Source organism: Nelusetta ayraudi, unplaced genomic scaffold, assembly GCF_046127955.1.
Source record: "Nelusetta ayraudi isolate G7.1 ecotype Tasmania unplaced genomic scaffold, CSIRO-AGI_Nayr_v1 ptg000048l, whole genome shotgun sequence".
In the NCBI taxonomy this organism is placed as follows: Eukaryota; Metazoa; Chordata; class Actinopteri; order Tetraodontiformes; family Monacanthidae; genus Nelusetta; species Nelusetta ayraudi.
Genome location: NW_027466098.1, coordinates 5,515,227 through 5,535,000, shown reverse-complemented (window position 1 = coordinate 5,535,000; position 19,774 = coordinate 5,515,227). Strand labels below are relative to the sequence as shown.

At 42.2% G+C, this 19,774-nt stretch overlaps 1 protein-coding gene across 1 annotated transcript in view; it reads left to right on the top strand.

Moving 5' to 3' along the window:
• Positions 1 to 19,774, top strand: part of brip1 (BRCA1 interacting helicase 1) — a 65,576-nt gene that overhangs the window by 22,741 nt on the left and 23,061 nt on the right. The window contains exons 14-24 of the mRNA XM_076035864.1: positions 414 to 573; positions 1,149 to 1,270; positions 7,615 to 7,727; positions 7,809 to 7,891; positions 8,087 to 8,386; positions 9,841 to 10,548; positions 12,554 to 12,955; positions 13,415 to 13,479; positions 13,677 to 13,749; positions 13,860 to 14,075; positions 14,973 to 15,115. Of these exons, the coding sequence (XP_075891979.1) occupies positions 414 to 573; positions 1,149 to 1,270; positions 7,615 to 7,727; positions 7,809 to 7,891; positions 8,087 to 8,386; positions 9,841 to 10,548; positions 12,554 to 12,955; positions 13,415 to 13,479; positions 13,677 to 13,749; positions 13,860 to 14,075; positions 14,973 to 15,115 (2,385 nt within the window). The remainder of the gene's footprint in view (positions 1 to 413; positions 574 to 1,148; positions 1,271 to 7,614; positions 7,728 to 7,808; positions 7,892 to 8,086; positions 8,387 to 9,840; positions 10,549 to 12,553; positions 12,956 to 13,414; positions 13,480 to 13,676; positions 13,750 to 13,859; positions 14,076 to 14,972; positions 15,116 to 19,774) is intronic.

The window sequence follows — 19,774 nt, the reverse complement described above, 5'->3', positions numbered from 1 at the left end:
TTTTCCTGACCCTTACTTTGGAGCTTTTATTTGAGGGCCAGTCACACACCCTACATCTTAGCATTGAGCCTGTCGGCAGCTTCTAAATGTCGCATGTTGGTGCGTCTCATTTTGAAATTGTACATATGTCAAAAATCAGAAAAGGTTTAGAAAAAATTCAAATGGAGGCATCTTAATGCATTTGGGAGATGCAGTAATACGAATACAGGTCAACTTGATCATATTTGAGTTTTATATGAGAGTATTTCCCACTCTCCTCCAGATAGTTACCACAGTTACTCATCATAAACCGTCATGTCATCTAAGGACGCAGTGTGTTTACCTTAAAAACACACAGCTTAAACCCAAATTAATTTATTGCTATATTTTCATTGTTATGTTTTTCTACTACATGTATGTTGCGATTTGTTTAGACGCTGGACAAGCTGCGAGACCGATGGACCAACACTGGTCTTTGGGACAAACTGGAGCAGCGAAAGACTGTCATCACAGAGCCCCGCGGCGGTGGAAAGGGGGATTTTGACGAACTGCTCCAGACGTACTATGATGCCATCAAATACTGCGGGGAAAGAGGTGAGGTTCACTGGCACCGTGACTCTCGGCCTAACTTGTGTTAGTCTGTTGCATCTGTCCTACGTGTCTGTTGGATTCTTTTTAATGACATATCCGCGAAAGACCATTACGTCCAGGCTGAAGGATTATTGAAGGGAAAGCTAGTGGTTGATTGGATTTGTTACATTAATATTCATTGCTAATCTCTTGTACAACTCATAATAACATATTCCTTGTCAAATGAGTCAATAAAGAAAAGAGATTTAATCTGTGTGCGTTGTTGGGATGTTTTTGTATAAACTCTGAAATGAACATCATTTAATTTAGCATGAATCTCCGAGTGAAGCTTGTGGTGCTCCGTTTTCTGGCCCCCGTCAAAAACCTCTTCACTTTTTCCACTGATCACACAATGTTTGCTTCAAATGAAATTGCGTCAACATTGCTACTAATGGCTTTACATACAAACGCATATGAACGTCAAAACCAATGCCGTCATCGTAATAATTCATTCGACAAGTCATGCGCCATTCTCTAGTATATTGCGTGCCACTTCCTGTTTTCTTATCAAATGTCTTGTTTTTTTTTTCCCAATGTAGATGGGGCACTGCTCATTGCTGTCTGCAGAGGCAAAGTGAGCGAAGGTCTTGATTTCACAGACGATAATGCCAGGGCAGTGGTCACCATTGGGATTCCATTTCCAAACATCAAAGACCTTCAGGTAACTCATCATGTGTCAGTTATTTTGGACAATAATTAAAAAGGTCCCGCTTAAGCGTTTTCAGAGAAGAAGCCGTTCTTCTTCTCTGTTTTTTGCAGGATGTAAACAACGAGCCACACTGCCACGCTCAGTGCTCAGTGCTGCACTGCAGGTACAAATGAGCACGTAGCGGCTGAAGTGCGATTTTATCATTCAGCATCTTACAAAACCAATAACACGACGCTTGGATTGACGGAATCGATTATGTCGACTAATCGTTGAGGACCTAATTCCGATCCATTTTTACTTACTCATTGTAAGCAAGTAGCCCATTTTGCCAATGGAATAACCAATTTCAGAGCAAAAGGCTGCAATAGATAGTGTTTTCAAAATTATTTTGTTTGTTTGTTTCCTCTAGCTATATTTTAACCTGTTTTCCCCAGTCCATGTTTTTCCCCAGGATCAAATGCTTTGGAGGCCATGAACACAATAGAATGTCTCTCAGACTTACACACGCACAGACACACACAGACACACACACACACGCACAGACACACACACACACATACACCCACACACACACACGCACGCGAGTCCACACCAAATCAGTGCGCCTCTTTTTGGTGATCCGTAAAAAAAAATCCCAAAGCGATGTTGCTGCGTCTGCCCCGTCCTTAGAGAAAGTTGACCTTTAAGTTTGACTCTCCTCCGCCTTAAACCCTCTTCCCCCCGTTTTACTCCTCGTCATCCTCCTGTCAGAGCACGACAAGGCTGTCGCTAACCTGTTCTGTCAGTGTGGCACGATGTTTGGTTGATTGAAGTTTCCATGATCCTTAAAGCTTTCACTTTCAACTAAAAGATCCACAGGGCAGCCAAACTTCTGTTCTGTTCTAGTTTAAAACATTTTGTGTATTATATATATATGTATATATATATATATACACATATATATATATAATATTATTATATATAGACACAAAACATTCTCTAGTTTGTCAACTTACAATTTAACTTGTGAAATCACATTCTTGCCATCTATTATAAATAAAAAACAAATTTCCCAATGTTTGTCAAACCCAAAAAACGTGTCAAGCGTACCGCAATATTTTTAGCAAATCCAACGGGAGAACTGAGGAAGGCAAAGCAAGTTGGGGGCCAAGCTGGAGCCGGCCGAGCGTGAAGAGACCGTGCATTTCTAATGACTGATTTTGTGCTTCACTTCAACGGCCTTTTGTTTATTTCGTACATGTGCTGAGCTCCTCGGGGAGCCGGCTCCTCCTTGCCACATGGTATTTTATGTGTGGCAAGTTTATGGATGGGACGGCAAAAGTGACATCACACCATGATAATAATGCCTGTATTTTTCAATATAAGGAATGCAATATAAAGAATGTTTCTCTGATCATAGCAAGGTGCCAAATTGTTCCCATCATCTGGCAACTGTTTAATTGGCCAACCTTCCTCTCACTAACCTTACCATGTTGTTGAAAAGCAACATGCCTTTTGGTTTTGCCTAAAATGAAATTCACAATACACAAGTGAAATTTCACATCCTTTTGGATGTAAGAATCAGTGGGACTTGGAACGTCAACCATATGAGTAAAGCAGGTAAATGTTTGTAAACTGTCTGGATAGGTATATAATCCTCCCTTTGATTTGAAACTCTGGCCCAAATTTGAGAATATGTATTTCATTACATACATTTATTGCTTGTTTCTAGTGGTAATTAAGAAATAACAAAATAACCTAAGCAGCAAATCATTATGTGCTGTTACTGCTTGTAAATCTTCTAGCAATAACAACACGCAACACGTGTTTGTCTTTGTTGTCCACGTCTGAGTCTCAGGAACAAGTGGACAGTAACTGTGACTGGCACCACCAACCCTCAGCATCCATTCATCCATCTTCTGTACCCGCAGGGTCACCAACTCAGGGGTCACCTGGAGCCTATCACAGCTGACCCTCAGCCGTGAATTTTCTTTCTGCGATTGAAGAATTTAGTATTTTTAATTTGTTTTTCCTCAATACCTCTGTCAAGAGGCAGCACCCACTGCCTGATTGGCATTTTTCTTTCCGACAAGTGTAATTGTTAACCCTTGGTAGCCTCGCACATTCCTTCCTCTCCTCTCTTGGTCATCCTCATATCTTTACTTTCAGTGGCAGAGGCAGTGTGGCCCCCAGAGAACCCTCGAGGGGCTCTAAAGGTCTTTGAGCTAACCCCATTACACTGTTGAGAGGATTGAGATAGTGACACTTATTGACTGTCAAAGCCATATGGCCAGTCTTTGCAATGCAACTTTTCCAACAATGGCTTTAACTGCCTCGTCGATGTATCTGAGACGATAGGCTTTACAAAAAAAAAATAGAAAAAAATTCCCAAAATCTGTTTCGGCATGAAAAGGGACGGTGATAACCTACTAAAATGAGCAATTGTTGCTCACTGGACAATTCCGAGAGTTCACTAAAATTCTATCACATCTCACCATAAACACATAGTGCACATAAAGCTGCTTCTCCTTTTCTTCTTTCACTGTCACTTCACTTACTCTAGTGCTAACATGTGCACATTCTCTGAAGAGCACACACGGACCCAGACAAATTAATTCATCCTATGGCACACTTGGCACCCCATTGCGAGGATAAGAGGGGCAAGGCCAGCTCCTCTCTGTTTAAACTACCGTGGCACGTCGGATGCCTGCATTCCCAGACGAGCATAACTCTCAGGCAGCGCAGCCTAAGCACATAGCATGGCATTTTACTGGCCCGCAGTGTTATTGTGCCAAAGATCAAAAGGTTCAACTCGCAACGAAAGCTCTGTCAGACGTGGCGTTGTGTTCGCGGCGCGTTTTTTTTTTTTTCTCTTCCCAGTGGCACGTTTTTACAGACAACAGCCATGTCCTGCGTGAGCCAGTCAAACAAATCAGCGGTTTTAACAAGCAATAAAAAGTTACTTACAACTGATAAGGCATCTCTTTTGGTTTAATGAAGGGCTTAGCATGTCTCTTTTTCTGGCTCTTTCATTTAAGGCGACCGTACGGTATTTTAACACTAAGCCTTGTAAACACGTAAAACGCATGGATAAAGGGCATTCTGCTTTAATGTCGTATACTTCATAGAAATTGTTGGGAACATAGGGCGAAAGATGTTCCAGTTAAACCTTAGGCTATGCACTTGTGGCTTAACATCTGTCAGCAAGTAAAATCTGTATTATAGAGGATAGTTAGTCACAGTGGCCGTCATCCCTGAGTTGTAAAGTCTTCTACGTAAGCATTTTTACCCCTTAATTTTGTAGAACAGTTCGTTATCATGAGAAGACTTGTTGTATTGTGTTGTGCCTTGATGGGTTATATTTTGTGCCACTCAAAGCAATTTCTTCCATGTGAAGGCCTTGCAATCTGCAGAGATGTACGCTCACTGGCCACTTTATTAGGCACGCCTCACTATTAAAAGGTTGGAACCCCTTTTGCCATCAGAGCTGCTTTAATTATTTGTGGCTTAACATGCAACAAGGTGTTGGAAACATTTCTCAAGAGATTGTGCAGTTTTGTTAGCTGCACATCTGTGATGCAAAGCTCCCTTTCCACCACATAGCAAAGGTGCCCTATTGGATTTGGTGACTGTGGAGGCCGTTGGGGTCCGGTGAACTCATTGTCATGTTCTCGAAAACCAGTTTCAGATGATGTGGGCTTTGTGGCGTGGCGTGTCATGCTTTTGCAAGTAGCCATCAGAAGATGGGGGCACTGTGGTCATAAAGGGATGGACACGGTCAACAACAACACTCAGTTTGGCTGTGACATTGAAACGATGCTCAATTTGTACTAATGGGCCCAAAATGTGCCAAGAAAAATCCCCCACACCATGGGGGTCACCATTCTGACCCTGCCATCTGAATGTCGCAGCTGAAATCCAGACTCGTCAGACCAGGCAACGTTTTTTTGCAAATCTTCTCGCCAGCACGCAAGGCTTGTTTTGTATAAAATACGCGGCCTTATATTTTTTTTAGACACCCAGCAATCAAGAGGTCGTAACGGGTGGTTATAGGAGTTCCTCTTGTCTTTCTGTCTTCTGTAGCCAGTCTGGCCCATTCCACTTGGTCTCTGGCACCAGCAAGGAATTTTGGCCCTGAGAACCACCGCTCACTGGACATTCTTTTCTTTCTCGACCATTCTCTGTAAACCCAGGAGATGGTTGAGTGTGAAAATCCCAGTCCATCAGCGGTTTGGGTATCACCCAGACCAGCTCGTCCTACACCAACAACCGCGCTACGTCCAAAGTCACTTCGGTCCCCAACCATTTCTTACCCTCAACAGGCCGCCGTCAACATGCCCTTGTGTCGAAATCGGTTTTGCTGCGGCCACGCTGACGGGATGTTAGCGTTAACAGCTCAACAGGTGTACCCACTGAGGTGATCTGCAGGTACCAAGTCCAAAGAACTTGGTCCAGATGGGTGCGAGAACAAAGCTCTTGCTGAATCTGACAATTAAGACGATACGTACGCACTGTCACTGTCACTTCTGTCGTGCTGCTCGACTGTCAGCTCAGCCTTATGTGGCAGACGGGGCGCTTAACAATCTCAGTGACAGGCACAAGATGTCCCAGACTGCCAGGGGGGCGCACGGTGATGCGCTCACACACACACACACACACACACACTCACACACACACACCCTAGTGTAAAATGTAGCTCAAACAGATGCGCTCAGCTGCGAATCATTCCTAGATTTCAAATATATGTTTTCAGGGATGAACAGGTAGCCGTGGAGGCCAAGCCAAACAAGCGAGTGATCTCTTGACATTTTAACGAATCCCTTCTAGCTTGTTTTTTTTTTTTTTGTTTTTTTTTCTCTTGCACACTTGCGAGACTTGCTAGCAGCCAGAATTGGCTTTTTCACATATGCAAGCTGTCAAGTCGCGTCGCGGGGTGCGCGATGGCTCCGACGCTGAAACGGACTGCGAGTATATTTAGATGACACAGTCGTCTGGAGGCTAGTGGCCTTTCCGCCCGGGCCGTGGCTCCCCAAGTGGATTGTTTAACTGCTCTGGTGTCTCATGCATTGGCAGATATCTCACTGCGGAGCCCGGCAGCGTTAACTTAGATCTCCGCTGACACGTCAGTGGCTCACAGGTTTTCTTGCATTTCCCTAAGGAAACCAGTGATTTGGAACTTGGCTGCGAGCCTGGCACCTGCTGCTACGTCGCACCAAATTCCTTCAGTCCCTGTAGCCGAAGTTGTCCGCGGCAGCAGGCGCGCTCCTATGTCCTTCCAAAGGAAGAGGTGTCGCTCGGCCTGGCCCGACTCCGGGGGAGGGCGACATTTAGGGTTTTTTTCCCGCCGTGACTCCCGCTTGTTTGTTTATTTACACGGGCGCAGCCAGGCCACAGTGGCATCGCGTGACACGCATGAGGGAGCAGGCTGTACCTGCCGCGGCCTGGCGTTCGCTGCGCTCAGGGCGAGCACATGGTACCTGTCAAAAGCAGTTAAAGCCTCGGCTCCGCTGCCCGCCCCGCCTGGCATCCCGTCAGACGCCAACTGAACTTTTCACTTGTCAATTCTGAAAAGGTTAGCGCCGAGATCGCCGGCGACAGATGCAAATGGATGGGTGCTTTCCTTGCGTTTTTTTGCGCGGGATGGCTCATGTCACCTAGACCACCTTGTCTGCTCACCCCTCCAGCCTCTGTCGCCGCCCCTGTTAAGACCCCCTCACCCCGCCCCCTTCCTCCTTTCAGAGCGCATCTGTCTGCAGTGGCAGCCATAACCAGCCTTCAGGTCCCGTGCAAGATTTTCATTTCCTTGCCCATGCAATTCTCTCCTTTAATATCTAAAGTTAATTTATATTATGCCGTGTATTAGTGTTATTGCTAACCGATCAGATTAGTTTAATAACACAGAATTTAGTCTCTTCCACATTGTTTGAACCTTGTGGTGACCAGAAATGCCCCAAACCAGTTTTTGTTGTCTTTTCCATACAAATTTCTGTTGCACGTCTTTGGTTTAGTAGTTAATGTAAACTAAGTATGATGAGATAAAACACTCACATACACACACACGCACACACATATTTTTTATTTATCTTAGTGTGTGTGTGTGTGTGTGTGTGTGTGTGTGTGTGTGTGTGTGTGTGTGTGTGTGTGTGTGTGTATATGTATGTATATATGTATGTGTACATATATATATGTATATATATATATATACATATATACGTATATATGTATATATATATATATATATGTATATATATATATGTATATATATATGTACATAGTATATATAAGTATGTGTATGTATGCATGCTTCAGACAAAACCCTGCTAGCGCCTCATTGGATCGTTCTTTTGTTCTTTTAACACATTTGCCTCTGATTTCAGGTGGAGCTGAAGATGAAGTACAATGACCAGCACACCAAGTCCAGAGGTCTTCTTCCAGGCAATCGCTGGTATGAGATTCAGGCCTACAGAGCTCTAAATCAGGCCCTCGGAAGGTAAACGTTTCCTCTGGAGTTGTTGTTTTTGTGAGAGTCCATCCCTCGTTCGCTTTTTAAACTTTCCTTGTCACACTTCAGGTGCATTAGACACAAGAACGACTGGGGTGCCTTAATTTTGGTAGATGACCGCTACAGGAGCAATCCCAACAAGTACATCACAGGTACCACAGAGTCTACAGACTGCACAGGCTCTCACCCTGAACACTAGATGGCAATAGCTGTCCACTGTAAGGTTCCCTGGCAACGTTTCAATTTGATAATCCTGTGTGTGTGTGTGTGTGTGTGTGTGTGTGTGTGTGTGTGTGTGTGTGTGTGTGTGTGTGTGTGTGTGTGTGTGTGTGTGTTTTCAATCTCAGGCCTGTCCAAATGGGTGCGCCAGCTTGTCTACCATCACGACACCTTCAACAGTGCCATGCAGGCCCTGGCGCTCTTCTCTCAGGAACAGCAGAAGGTGGAGGACACCCAGACCTCCACCTTCACTGTGTCCTCACCAAACAGTAGCACATCAGCGCTCATGGAGGAACAGGAGCCGCCAAAGTCCTCCGATATCATCTCGCCCAGCGCGAGTATCAAAAGTCCTGAAAGGAACGGAAGCCTCACCACCTTTCACAGCTTTGCTAGCGTGAAGTTAAAAACCGAAGAGGATGAAAAGGAAGGTGAGGAAAGAGGTGTTGTGTTGTTAAAGAAATATTGGTGTGTGTGATGAATATGCACTTTTTTTGCTTCAAATTTATAACAATATGGAACAAGGACTTTACCAAGATAAAAATAATTCCCATTAAAGATCAAATCAGCATCCAGCTTTTGATATTTCAGGGTTGAAGTGAGCTCTTAGTTTATTCCCAGCCAGGACACTAAACCTATGCAATATGTATAAAGTCATTGTTTTAATCAGGTTATTTATCCATATCTGTTCATTGTTCTGCCATGTCTGTCTCAAGTGTGTTTCATAAATATGAAATAAGAAGATGAACATAAGTTATGAAAAAAAAAGAAGTATTTTGGACAGTATTCATTCAAGTCATTTCCACACAGTCACATAAGGTGTTTGTTCCATCAAACTGAAATGTGCTGTACCTGCGTATCAGTCATTTCAATTACAGTCCTAAGGCCATCAATGATAGCAATCTTAATAATAAATATATATTATTTAGATAAAGAAATAAATATACTGATATACATTACTGATATATACTGAAGATATTATATGGAACCCTTTCAGAACAGCATTTTTTTTTTTCCTTTTTCCTTTCTTGAGAAACGAGTCGTGACACACAATACAAAACCTCATTGGACTTTGCCTGGACTTTTTTCTTTTTAACTTAAAACACTCCTCACTTCCCGCATCCACTTTCACAAATTCAAAGATTCAAACCACGCTCTCGTGATGTGACTCCAGCTTTTCCTCGTAAGCACCTTCAACTATTGTTTCCACTGTCTGCGACCCCCCGCCCCCCAACCACCCACCAGCCCATAACTCAAGTCCTTCACTGCAGCGGCTTTTTTTTCTTCTTTTTTTATTTTTTTCTTAAAAGGCAAAAGGTGGGTGTCGCCGAGATGCATGAGCATGACATCACCGGGAGGAAATATTTTGAGGTGACGTGTTTGCACATTGCCTTGGCGAGCGCCCATTGTCTCGGGGGTTCATGACAAGGTTGAGCTGTTAGCCCCGTCCAATTTGGTGGAAAGGGGGGTTTTTAGTGAAGCGGTGGGACACACGCACACGCAGTTGCTCCCCCCCCCCCCCACCTCATCCCCTGCGTATTTAGGTGGGGGGGTGGGGTGGCAGGGATCTGTTGAGTGGCTTGCCTCATTACTGTAAGGTCTTGTGCGTGCCTGAGTGGCGATGGAGCGAGCTGATGAGCAGATGTTGGACTGTTGCTTTTAATTAAATCCCCTTAACCTTTGTTTGGGTTATATTAAGCGTAAGCTCGTGTTTACTTACATGTGTGTTAGAATTTTATTTTATGCAGCAACCCCTGGTAGTCAGTGTGACCATGTTCAGCACTCTCACACGCTCAAATTTAAAAGCTTGTCTTGATATCCGAGTTCAAATGTGTGTGTAAATGTAAATTTGACCCGACGTTCTTTGCTCTTTTTTTTGACCCAGAGTTTTCCAAGACGGGCCATGTTGCCGCAGGAGATTCTCTGCAGCAAATAAAAAGAGCAGCACAGCCCCTTGACCGCAATTTCACCTGGAGCGGTGCCAGTGACCCCCTCAGGAAGCCAATCTTTAAAACAATGACACCAAGTAGCTCTGATCAGTCTGCGGAAGCGTCAGATCATTGTGAGAGCAGCAGACACAATTGGCAGAGCTCCCCTCAGCAGGAAGTGACTGAGGCCTCCTGCCCTCAACAAGAGACTCCCGGTAGGGCCGGTGAAATCAAAGAGGAAGCAGCCTCAGCCTCGATGGGCTGCGAACCTGAAGCACCGTCAGCGGACCGTTCGGACAGAGGAGGAGAAGATGAAGAGGTAGAAGAAGAAGAAGAAGACGAGGACTTGACTGTCTTCTTCACACCGGAGCTGTTCGAAGACGACAGCGAGCAGGGACCAGAGTCGCCCCTCCGAGCGGAGGGCGCCGCGCCACAGTCGGAGGAAGCTCTGCAAGTGCCGGGCCCAGTGCCCGCCTCAGACGGACAGACGGGCGTCTCGGTCGGGGAGGAGAGTGCAGAGCAGTCACGGGAACAGAGAGAGAGGCAGCTAGAGAAGCAAACGGAGGAGGAGGAGGGCAAGGAAGGCCAGAAGAGTCAGCCGCACTCTTGGTTCCGCAGGCTCTCCAGGTCGAGGCAGACAGCCTCCTCCTCTTCCCCTCCAGCAGGTAACTGACAGCCTGAGAACAGAAGCCGACTTGTTCGCACCAAAATAAAGTTCACTCATTCAGCGCCGACACGGTCGCGGCAAGAGTTCCCACAATCACCGGCAGCCTAAGGTAGTGTGGCGTTTTACCACGAGTTGAGTTTATACCAGTGCTGCATTTTATGTTGCATCTCTTTCAGTCAACGGTTAAGAATTGGCTTTAACTGGAGAGCACTTGCGTTCGCGGCCGCCGCCTCAGACGACTCGCTCTCATTAGCCGCATTAACAACGACGAAGCGTGCGAAGGGGAGGGTTCGGCCGTCTGAGATCGGCCTCTTATATCGTGTGACAGCGCGTCTTATTAAGGTCAGCCAGGGCTGCTCTCTCAGTTAAAAGGCACGGGACTAATCACATTTAAAACGGCATCACTGATTGGATGTCTCCTTTCACAAATCATTAAAACGCTAAAACAACACGGTCCCTCATTTTCATGTAAAAGGGGGTTAATCATTCAGTCTCTCTTTTTTTAATGATATGTCTGTAGAATGTGGTTTGGGTTGCGAGGATGCTTCAAGCACGCATGATTACATCCGCAAGGGGCCTTTTTCACAGCCTTCTTCATTCTGTACGTTTCATTTCCGTAATTATGAAAGGTAAACTTTATTGTTACATGTCTAAGTGTAAGTTTATTCACCACAAACACCCATGCATATTCCTTCATGATTTGGATTTATTAAATAATTGTATTTCCTAATTCTTTTCTTTTCTTGCTGATTTTTCTTACATCATTTAAATGTTTGGTTTTTTTTCAACGCGTGAAATATGACAATATTCTACCAATGTGTTGAAACTCATAAACCCCACACACTCATACCTATGGATTGCTTCTTAATTTAGGGTTTTACACCAAAAATGACTTAAAGATCAGGGAGAGGGCAATTTAAAAATATTTGTAAAATATATTTAATGTCAACAGTGTTGTTGTTTTTTTCTGTAGAATTCTTAACGTAGCCAAATTCAGTTTATTTACAGCTCAATGTTTCTAATCTCAAACAGACCCGATTTAATTTTTGTATTTGTATTAAAAAATACAACATTACTGTAATAAAACACATTTGTAACAATGTCATTATAAGACTTGTAATCCAGCCTTGATTTATAGCACATCTTGTAAGAACAATCCACATCAATAATCCTGCTATAAATGAATATATATATTTTTTTTATTATTTAAGACAGTCAGAGCTAAATGATCATTGATTTATCACGGTTAAAACATATGTTAAAAAAAAAAAAAAAAAAACAAACTCTTGTGCAGGACAAGAGATTGTTTGTGACCCATGCGTAGCGTAGTCTGGTAATAATCAGTCTTTTAAAATCCACATTTGATTGTGTCACGAACTGAGGTCATTTAATCAAGGCGATGCTGAATAAACGACCATCAAACAGGATAAAGGAGACAGAAAAACAAAAATCAGATTAAACATGATTTAGCTGATGTGGTTTGTCTCATTACAGCCCCAAACTTCCCCAATGTGTGATTTGTGCACATAAGTAGAGCAGACAAGTGTTCCATTAAAGCCTTTCCTTGCTCATCAGCTGCCTCCCCGAGACCCTTGTATATGAAATCGTGCATGACCACTCGTTAACGTCATCAAAACACAGCGCGAAGTGGCCGACCAGTGTGTGTTAAAAGCACTTAATCGGGAAGCCACATTACTGCCGGACTCGGTAATGGCAGTGAATGACTGTGTTTTCACCCATTAGGCGAATTCAGCAACAACATATCATTAAATCTACGCTCGTCCGGCATTTTCATTGAAAAGCTGAAGTAGACGTTTGCTCAAAATCTTGTTGTTAAAATGTAACAAGTCCGTGTTGTTTGCCAGGAACAAACAACGGCAAAGCCCCCCAAAAAAAAATCAAACATACAGAATGTAGATTTCTACTTTGAACGTTCCTTTTTTTGGGGGGGGCTTGATTTAGATTTATCACTTACGCCTGCCTGCTTTCTAACAATGTGACAGGTAGCTGCTATGAAGCCAAGGAAGTAGGGACAGTGAGTGATGAGCAGATTGAGACCAGGAGCAGCCAGAGGAGGACATACAAGACCAGAGCACGTTCTCAGTCAAGGCCAATGACCTCAGATTCGAAGAGCCAACTGTCAAGGGCCAGACTTGTCAGAGCGCCGCCTGTCTCAAAGAAAGACAGAGTCCGAGAGGAGCGAGTGTTGCCTGAGGTTCAGAACCCCAGTCAGGACTCAGTGACTGAATGTGAGAAATCTCTGGCCGTGAGGGGACGTCGGATTCCAAAGAAAGTGCCTGCAACTCCTGTCGTGACTCCTTCGAGACGAGGCTTTCGAGGTTCCGCAAGGAAATCTCCCAGACCTTCAGGTAATGGCCCAGGAGCTCCACATAGCAGCGATAAAGGTATGGTATATTGTAAGTACTGTTCCATGAATGACGACATATAGACAATATTTACACTTTTATTGTTACCTCTAGAGAAAAATAGGAATAATGTGGTTCTAAAGGCCTCCAACCTGGCACTAGCAAGGTGTAGCTTGTGAAGTGGTCGCTGACTGCACATTTTTTAATTTTAGCCATTTGGCTAAAAGATGAGCTGAGCGTCAAAATTTGTGTGTTTTCTGGTGCTTACAGGAACAGATAACTTGGTTTATGTACCATAAGTCCACATGCCTCGGGAAGTGCACTCTGCAACAATACATGCTAAATGGAAGACAGTGTCTCAAGTGATCAGTTATCTCTTTCTGTTGTTATGTTGTTAAGCTTTTTCGGATCATTGCTCAATGATTTCTCTCTCTCTTTTTCTTAAAAAAAAAAAAAAGAATATTCCGTTGTTTCACTATAATTCCATTTTTGATGAAGGAGTTAAAGTGCAGAGATCTTACAAGCAGAGACAAATGAGAATCAACAAGAAAACGGTGAGAGAGGTGAATATAATATAAATATAATATAAATATAATAAAAGCAGTCGATAACAAAATCATACAACCACATCCTGTACACGATTTTGTGATCAAAATGACTATATTAAAGCAAGATATCCATGAATGTGTGCAGATTTAAGATGTTAATGAGGTTTTCAAGAAAAAGTCCTAAAAAAAAAAAAAAAATCATTCTGTTACAGAAAGTCCAAGAGCCATGCAGCCTGGGAGTCAGTTGCTCTGCGTGTGAAAAGAAACTCCTTCCTGTGGCAAGTGGTAATTTCTGGGAAATGGCACAAACCAAACCGTAACTCAGAGTAAATGCGGTTTCATTTCTGTTCTCAGTTTAGCGATTGCATCCTTTTTTTTTCTCTCGTTCTTTCTAGGAATATTGCAATACGCTGCTGGTGTGTGTGATCACTTAGCCATTTTAAGAAGACGTGGATGTGATCCGACAACGGCGTCGTCTCGCTGTGGGTGTGGACCGTGTCGGCCATCTCGCTCCGTCTCCTCAGGCTCCTCACTGCTGCTCGTCCAAGGCCTCGCATCGCTGAAGGCTCTCAGGGCTGCTCTGCAGCCGTACTGTGACAGCAGTTTAACAGGTGGGCTGGCGCGCTGTCAGAGAAGTCATAATAAGAGACACTGCTTTGCATTTTACCTAAAGCTACGTATATTAATTATCATTCATCGAAGAGACTTGTAGATTTCCTGGAAGGTCTCACTGGGATTTAGTGGGGGAAACCACAACAGTTTGCTTGATTTTTGAGTTTTAGGTAGATATTGTTGTTTGCTGTTAATAAGACAACATAAGGAAACAAAGTTCTTGTAGTTTTTGTACTCTGGATGTCTTGCAAGGGATGTGCAGTTCTGAGCTTGATGGAACAGTGCACGTGCAGCATGTGGGGCCAATGTTGGTGACTGTACTAAAATAAACTACACATACACTCTACATACTACAACTACACACTTGGTACTTTCAACTGATTCTTAGCACAATACAGTACATTTCCACCATATACACTGATGCATGCATGCATACATGCATGTATATATATGTATATGTGTATATATATATATATATATATATATATTTGTATGTGTATGTATATATGTGTGTGTTTGTATATATATATATATACTGTATATATACATATATGTATGTGTATGTATATATGTGTGTGTTTGTATATATATATATACTGTATATATACATATATGTATGTATATATATATATATATGTGTGTGTATGTATATATATGTGTATGTATATATATGTATATATATATATATATATATATATGTGTGTGTGTATGTATATATACTGTATATATATGTGTGTGTGTATGTATATATACTGTATATATATGTGTGTGTGTGTGTGTGTGTGTATGTAGGTAGGTTAATCAGTGTATATGGTGGTGGAAAAAGCGTGTGTGTGTGTGCATATGTTTCACGTCAATGCCCTCCAATGCTTTCCCAATGTGTCTCCCTCATGCAGCATACAATGCCATCTGGGACCCTGAGCAGGGCTCTGTCACTAGATTTCTGCAGTGTGGAGGTTGTCTGTCTCGAAGCTCCGCCCAGTGCCCAGCAGTGATCGCAGCAGAGATACACCACCCAGTGGACGTGGCTCGAGATCAGGTAATCTTTGTAGAGGGACGGCAAAATGTGATCATTGTGTAAATTCAAAATGCATTCACATGAAATATAACGGCAAAACCTCGACTAGTTGTCCCAGAGTACTCAGCATACCAAACAGCAGAGCCATAAATAGAGATGCCGTGTTAGTGATTGTTTTAACTGACTTTGAAAGTCAACTCGCAGACACTTTAAACAGTGTTCACCAGAACAGTAGAGAAGGAAGGAACAGTTCACACTTACGTGTGCGTGACTGCGTGTTTGTTCTTTTCTGTTTTTTTCTTCTTGTAAATGATCTGCTCAGAGGATCAAATCTAGTTACATTTCCTCAGCGATTTAAAAAATATGTATAATTCTTTCAAATCCACTGTCAGTCTCCTGTGGGGGAAAAAAAGTTGTGGCTGTGTCGTCTGGCCTCGATGTTCTCCAGCGAAACTTAATAACATGATGAGCAGCATTGCTTAGAAATGAGCCAAATTGTTTTGGCTTAATGGAGAATTGAATCCCCAAACATTTTGATCTATTTCTCTGACAGGGAAAGTAGCTTTGTGTGATAAATTATCCCCCCGAAAAGCCTGTTTACACCATCCTGCCACAACATTCATCAGGTTTAACTTCATGCTGAAACTGTTGCTCTGTTGGGCTTTCCACATGTGGTGAAGGAATACTAGTTTGAAGCCGCACTGCCCCTTGTGACATCACACAGAGCTGATTTCCAGAGACGGACGTTGCAAGCAAGTTTATTAAATTACAACACTGATTGAATTTGTTTGTTTTTTTTGGTAATGGATACATTTATATCAGTCATTAATCAAGTAATTCCATTTTACCCAAATATATATTCATCAAATATAAACATGTATCATCATTCAGTCCATTCATCCATTTTTTATTTGGATTTTTCAAGTCTCTTAAAATATTCAACGTCTAAATAACACAATCTTTGTCTTTGTTGTTGTCCTCACGTGTATCTTCACGTGTAACGTGTATCCCATGTAGTAAACGCAAACCTTTCCAATCAATACTCACCCCCCACCCTCTGTAATCTGATTTACAGAGGGGACAGAACAAAGCACGCTACATGCTCGCATGTTTGCGAAGCGTCTTAGACATTTTTTTAAAGCCTCTTTGATAATTGAAATACCTAAAAAAAAAAAGTTCCAGTAGGAGGCACCTTGGTGTTAATAGTGTGTAGTCATTGTCAGTTAGTAATTAAAGAATTTATTATTATTATTTATTATCACAGTAATCTCATCTGTTTTTTTTTTTTTGTTTTTTTTTTCTAATTTAATTAGTGAAGGGAAAAACAAAAATCTTAATTGTTCATATGTTGGTTTCACAGTTGAGCCGTCTAAAAAAAACACAAAACAAACACGTTTTAATCCAAAAACAATGCTTGAAGCAAAGTGATGCTCAGATATTCCTGTCTTTCATATCCTGTGATGAAATCCTTTGTCAAATTTCAAATGAAATATTGATTTTCCTCGCTCTACTACTGTTAGTGTACAGTTGCTCCTCGCTACTGTTTGACGCTTATTTCTGCATACACCAAGCTGTTACTAGTTGCTGGGAGAACCCCCTTATAACCGCAAAGGCCTTTTGTTCCTGCAGATTTTAAATCTGAATCTGAACGCCACTGGTGGGATTATCGGTGTGACCCGTCAGATTAAAAAGATTAACCCTGAATGACCGGTAAATTCAGATTCAACTGTAACTTTCAAATTCTGCTGCACTTCAGATCTTAATAATCACGTCACACTGTCTGCTGTATGGCAGATAAAGGGCATAATTGTCGCTGGACTGACAAAATGCAACAGTTTTACAAGAACTGTGTGATGATTTATTATTGCGGATTCATTTCTCGGCAAGTAGAATAAATTGAAACGAGCAGATGAAACGTGAAGAGGATTTCCTGCAAGTTATTTAATTATTGATTTATGAAAACACTTTTCCATTGCTCATTTTCTATTATTTATATTTTTTGGTGCCCTACATATGACACATTAAAGAAAAATGAAAATGAAATTCCGAACAATGCCGTTGAGTTCTCCAAAAGGTTTTAGATAAAACCAAGCAATGTAAGGGATTTTAAATAAAGGGACTAAAAAAGCACATATTCTTAAAATGTGACAGGCAACAACGTTTGACCCGCAAACAAAGGCTGCCTCTGAAAGATATTCTGCTTTTTGATTACAAATAGGCAGATAAAAGTATGCAAAGATGCAAGCTTACGAAAGAAACCGTAGAAGATCTTTGTAAGAACCACTGGGGCAATTGTGCTTCTTGTTGAAGACTTTGTTCTCATTCATTGAGACCCATCGTATGAAAGATTGAAGGATTGCCCGTATGGTTGTAAAGGAAAACCTCTTTGTTGGACAAGGACAAACTTGTGAAGCGAAGACATACCTGCTTACGGCCTTTAATGGTCGGCTTCTTCTTGTACCTTGTGAATGCATATTTTACTACACATTGACTCTCCTGTTAGCTTAAAGCACTTGTTTGTGCCGTAGCTTTAAAATTTTTGGCCATCTGGATCACAGTGTGAGTTGAACTAAGCCCGCCAGGCGAGCGCACATCCTCATGCCTCCCCCCCCCCAACCCCATCCACCCACCCACCCCCACCATTTGGGGTTTAAGACACACGTTACTCCACTCTTCACTGTTTTTGTCAGACAGCTCGCATGATATGCTTGGCACCGTGCGTTTCAAGTTCCTTCTGTTCAGCTGTGAATTTGACAGACACCATATTGCATGCAAAGCTTCAGGAGTCTGTCTGGGGTGTAATGAGCAGACAACCCAAACTCACAGTCTGGCTTGCGCCCCGGCGACAGACTTCCGACACTCTTGGTGAGGGCCACGACACGACTCTGCCGGGCTCGATCGATCACTATCGTTTTGACCCGGTAATCTCCATTTGTTCGTGTTATTTTCATAAGCCCCCCTACCCTCCTTCCTTTATCGCCCCGTCATCTGTGCCAAAACATGTCACTCCTCATCTTGCTGACACCCACCCTCGAAAATCTGAGCGGCCTGCCGTCATAATCGTCTGTAATAACTGCGGAGCGAGCCGGCGCCTCAGAGTTGTGCCTGTTTGGATAAAAGGAGGACACACAGACACCATGTGTGTTTTAATGTGCTTTGTTATGGCATCAATGAGTGACCTTTAATAAAAGGCAATCTTCATGCCCCAGTGGATATTAAAGGTGATTATTTTCAACCGAGTGATTTATTGCAGAACAACTGTTTTCTGTTCTGCTGGGCCACTTTTTAAGAAAAGATTAGTGTCACTCCTTTTGGAAGAAATTATAGTTTTTTTTGAGTTACTTTTATTTGTTTGCAACAATAATGTATTTATAACATATATTCCACACTATTTTACATTATTGCATTTTAGACTTGTAGTTTTTTTCAGTTCCAAGTGTATTTCCTAAGTGCACAAATTTGTAAACAAAAAACATTTTACACAATTACAAACAATTTATACACAATGCTGCAATGTAACAACAGTAACTGGAAAACCACAGCCAGTTTAAATATCCAAAACTCTGCTGGTGGGAAAATGATGAAGTCCTGATTGTTTTATCAAAGATTTTAAAAGTTCCAAAAGCTGAATTTGTATATTTCTAAGTATTTCATAAGATCTAAGTAAGGTCAGAGACACTTCAAATATTGGGCACTTTAATAAAACATAATTACATTACATCATTTTTTTCCACTTGTAGGCCAAATTCTCTTTTGTTGTAAAATACAAATTAAGAACATTTCAACTCTTCCTCAGAGTCAAAAAACATTAAATCAAACATGAAAAATGGTGTGTAGAATTAATAGATTTTACACACTGGCGATACTGTAACATTAACAACAATAATAAAGGGTTGTCATATTTCAGCAGTGGTATTAAAAACGCAAACACTTGATCGTACGGAACAAGATATTTTATTGAGGGAATGGCCTTGATGCCTAACCTTTGCGTTGTGCATGTGCTTGTGTGTGCCCGCCCCCTTTCATGGCCATACTGTACTCTTTTGTCCAGTTTGCTGTATTAGGTGAATCACTAATGACATTGATTTCTTTTAAGCGTATGTAGCCTGATCAGGATTGCTTGACCAGATCATCTGGTTGTGGAGGATCTTTAGCAATCTGTCTCCTGGAGCAGCTGTTAAAACTTGGCTTGAGTCATAGGTTTGGAGCTCCTGGGATAATAAACCCAGATTTGTTTCAGAGGGTCAGTCGAATTAGACACCTAATCTGCCTATGCAGTTTTATAAGTTGACTAATCTTGATATAGACATCCCCTTGTTTGGGCTCATCTTAGTGTGCTTACAGTGTAAGCTGGTTAATGCTATAAGTGTGATTGCGGCAACCATTTACCAGTTGAAAGCCTTTATAGACCTGCCTATTGTAGTAAGGCCTCAGCAGGAGTGCATTAAAGACTGGCAATTAGCCATTTTGCAACATTACCCCATTATTGTGAGAGCTTTGACAGAGATAAGAAACGGTGATCCATTAAACTACTTAGCTCATTTCAGCAGTATCATGGAATTTGTCCTCGGCTGTTGTCCGCTTTACACATAGTGCTTTTCCAAATTTATGCCTTGTACTGTCTATGTTTTATTATAGCAGCACGGAAGACCGCAATTACATTTCTGTTGAGACAAAGCA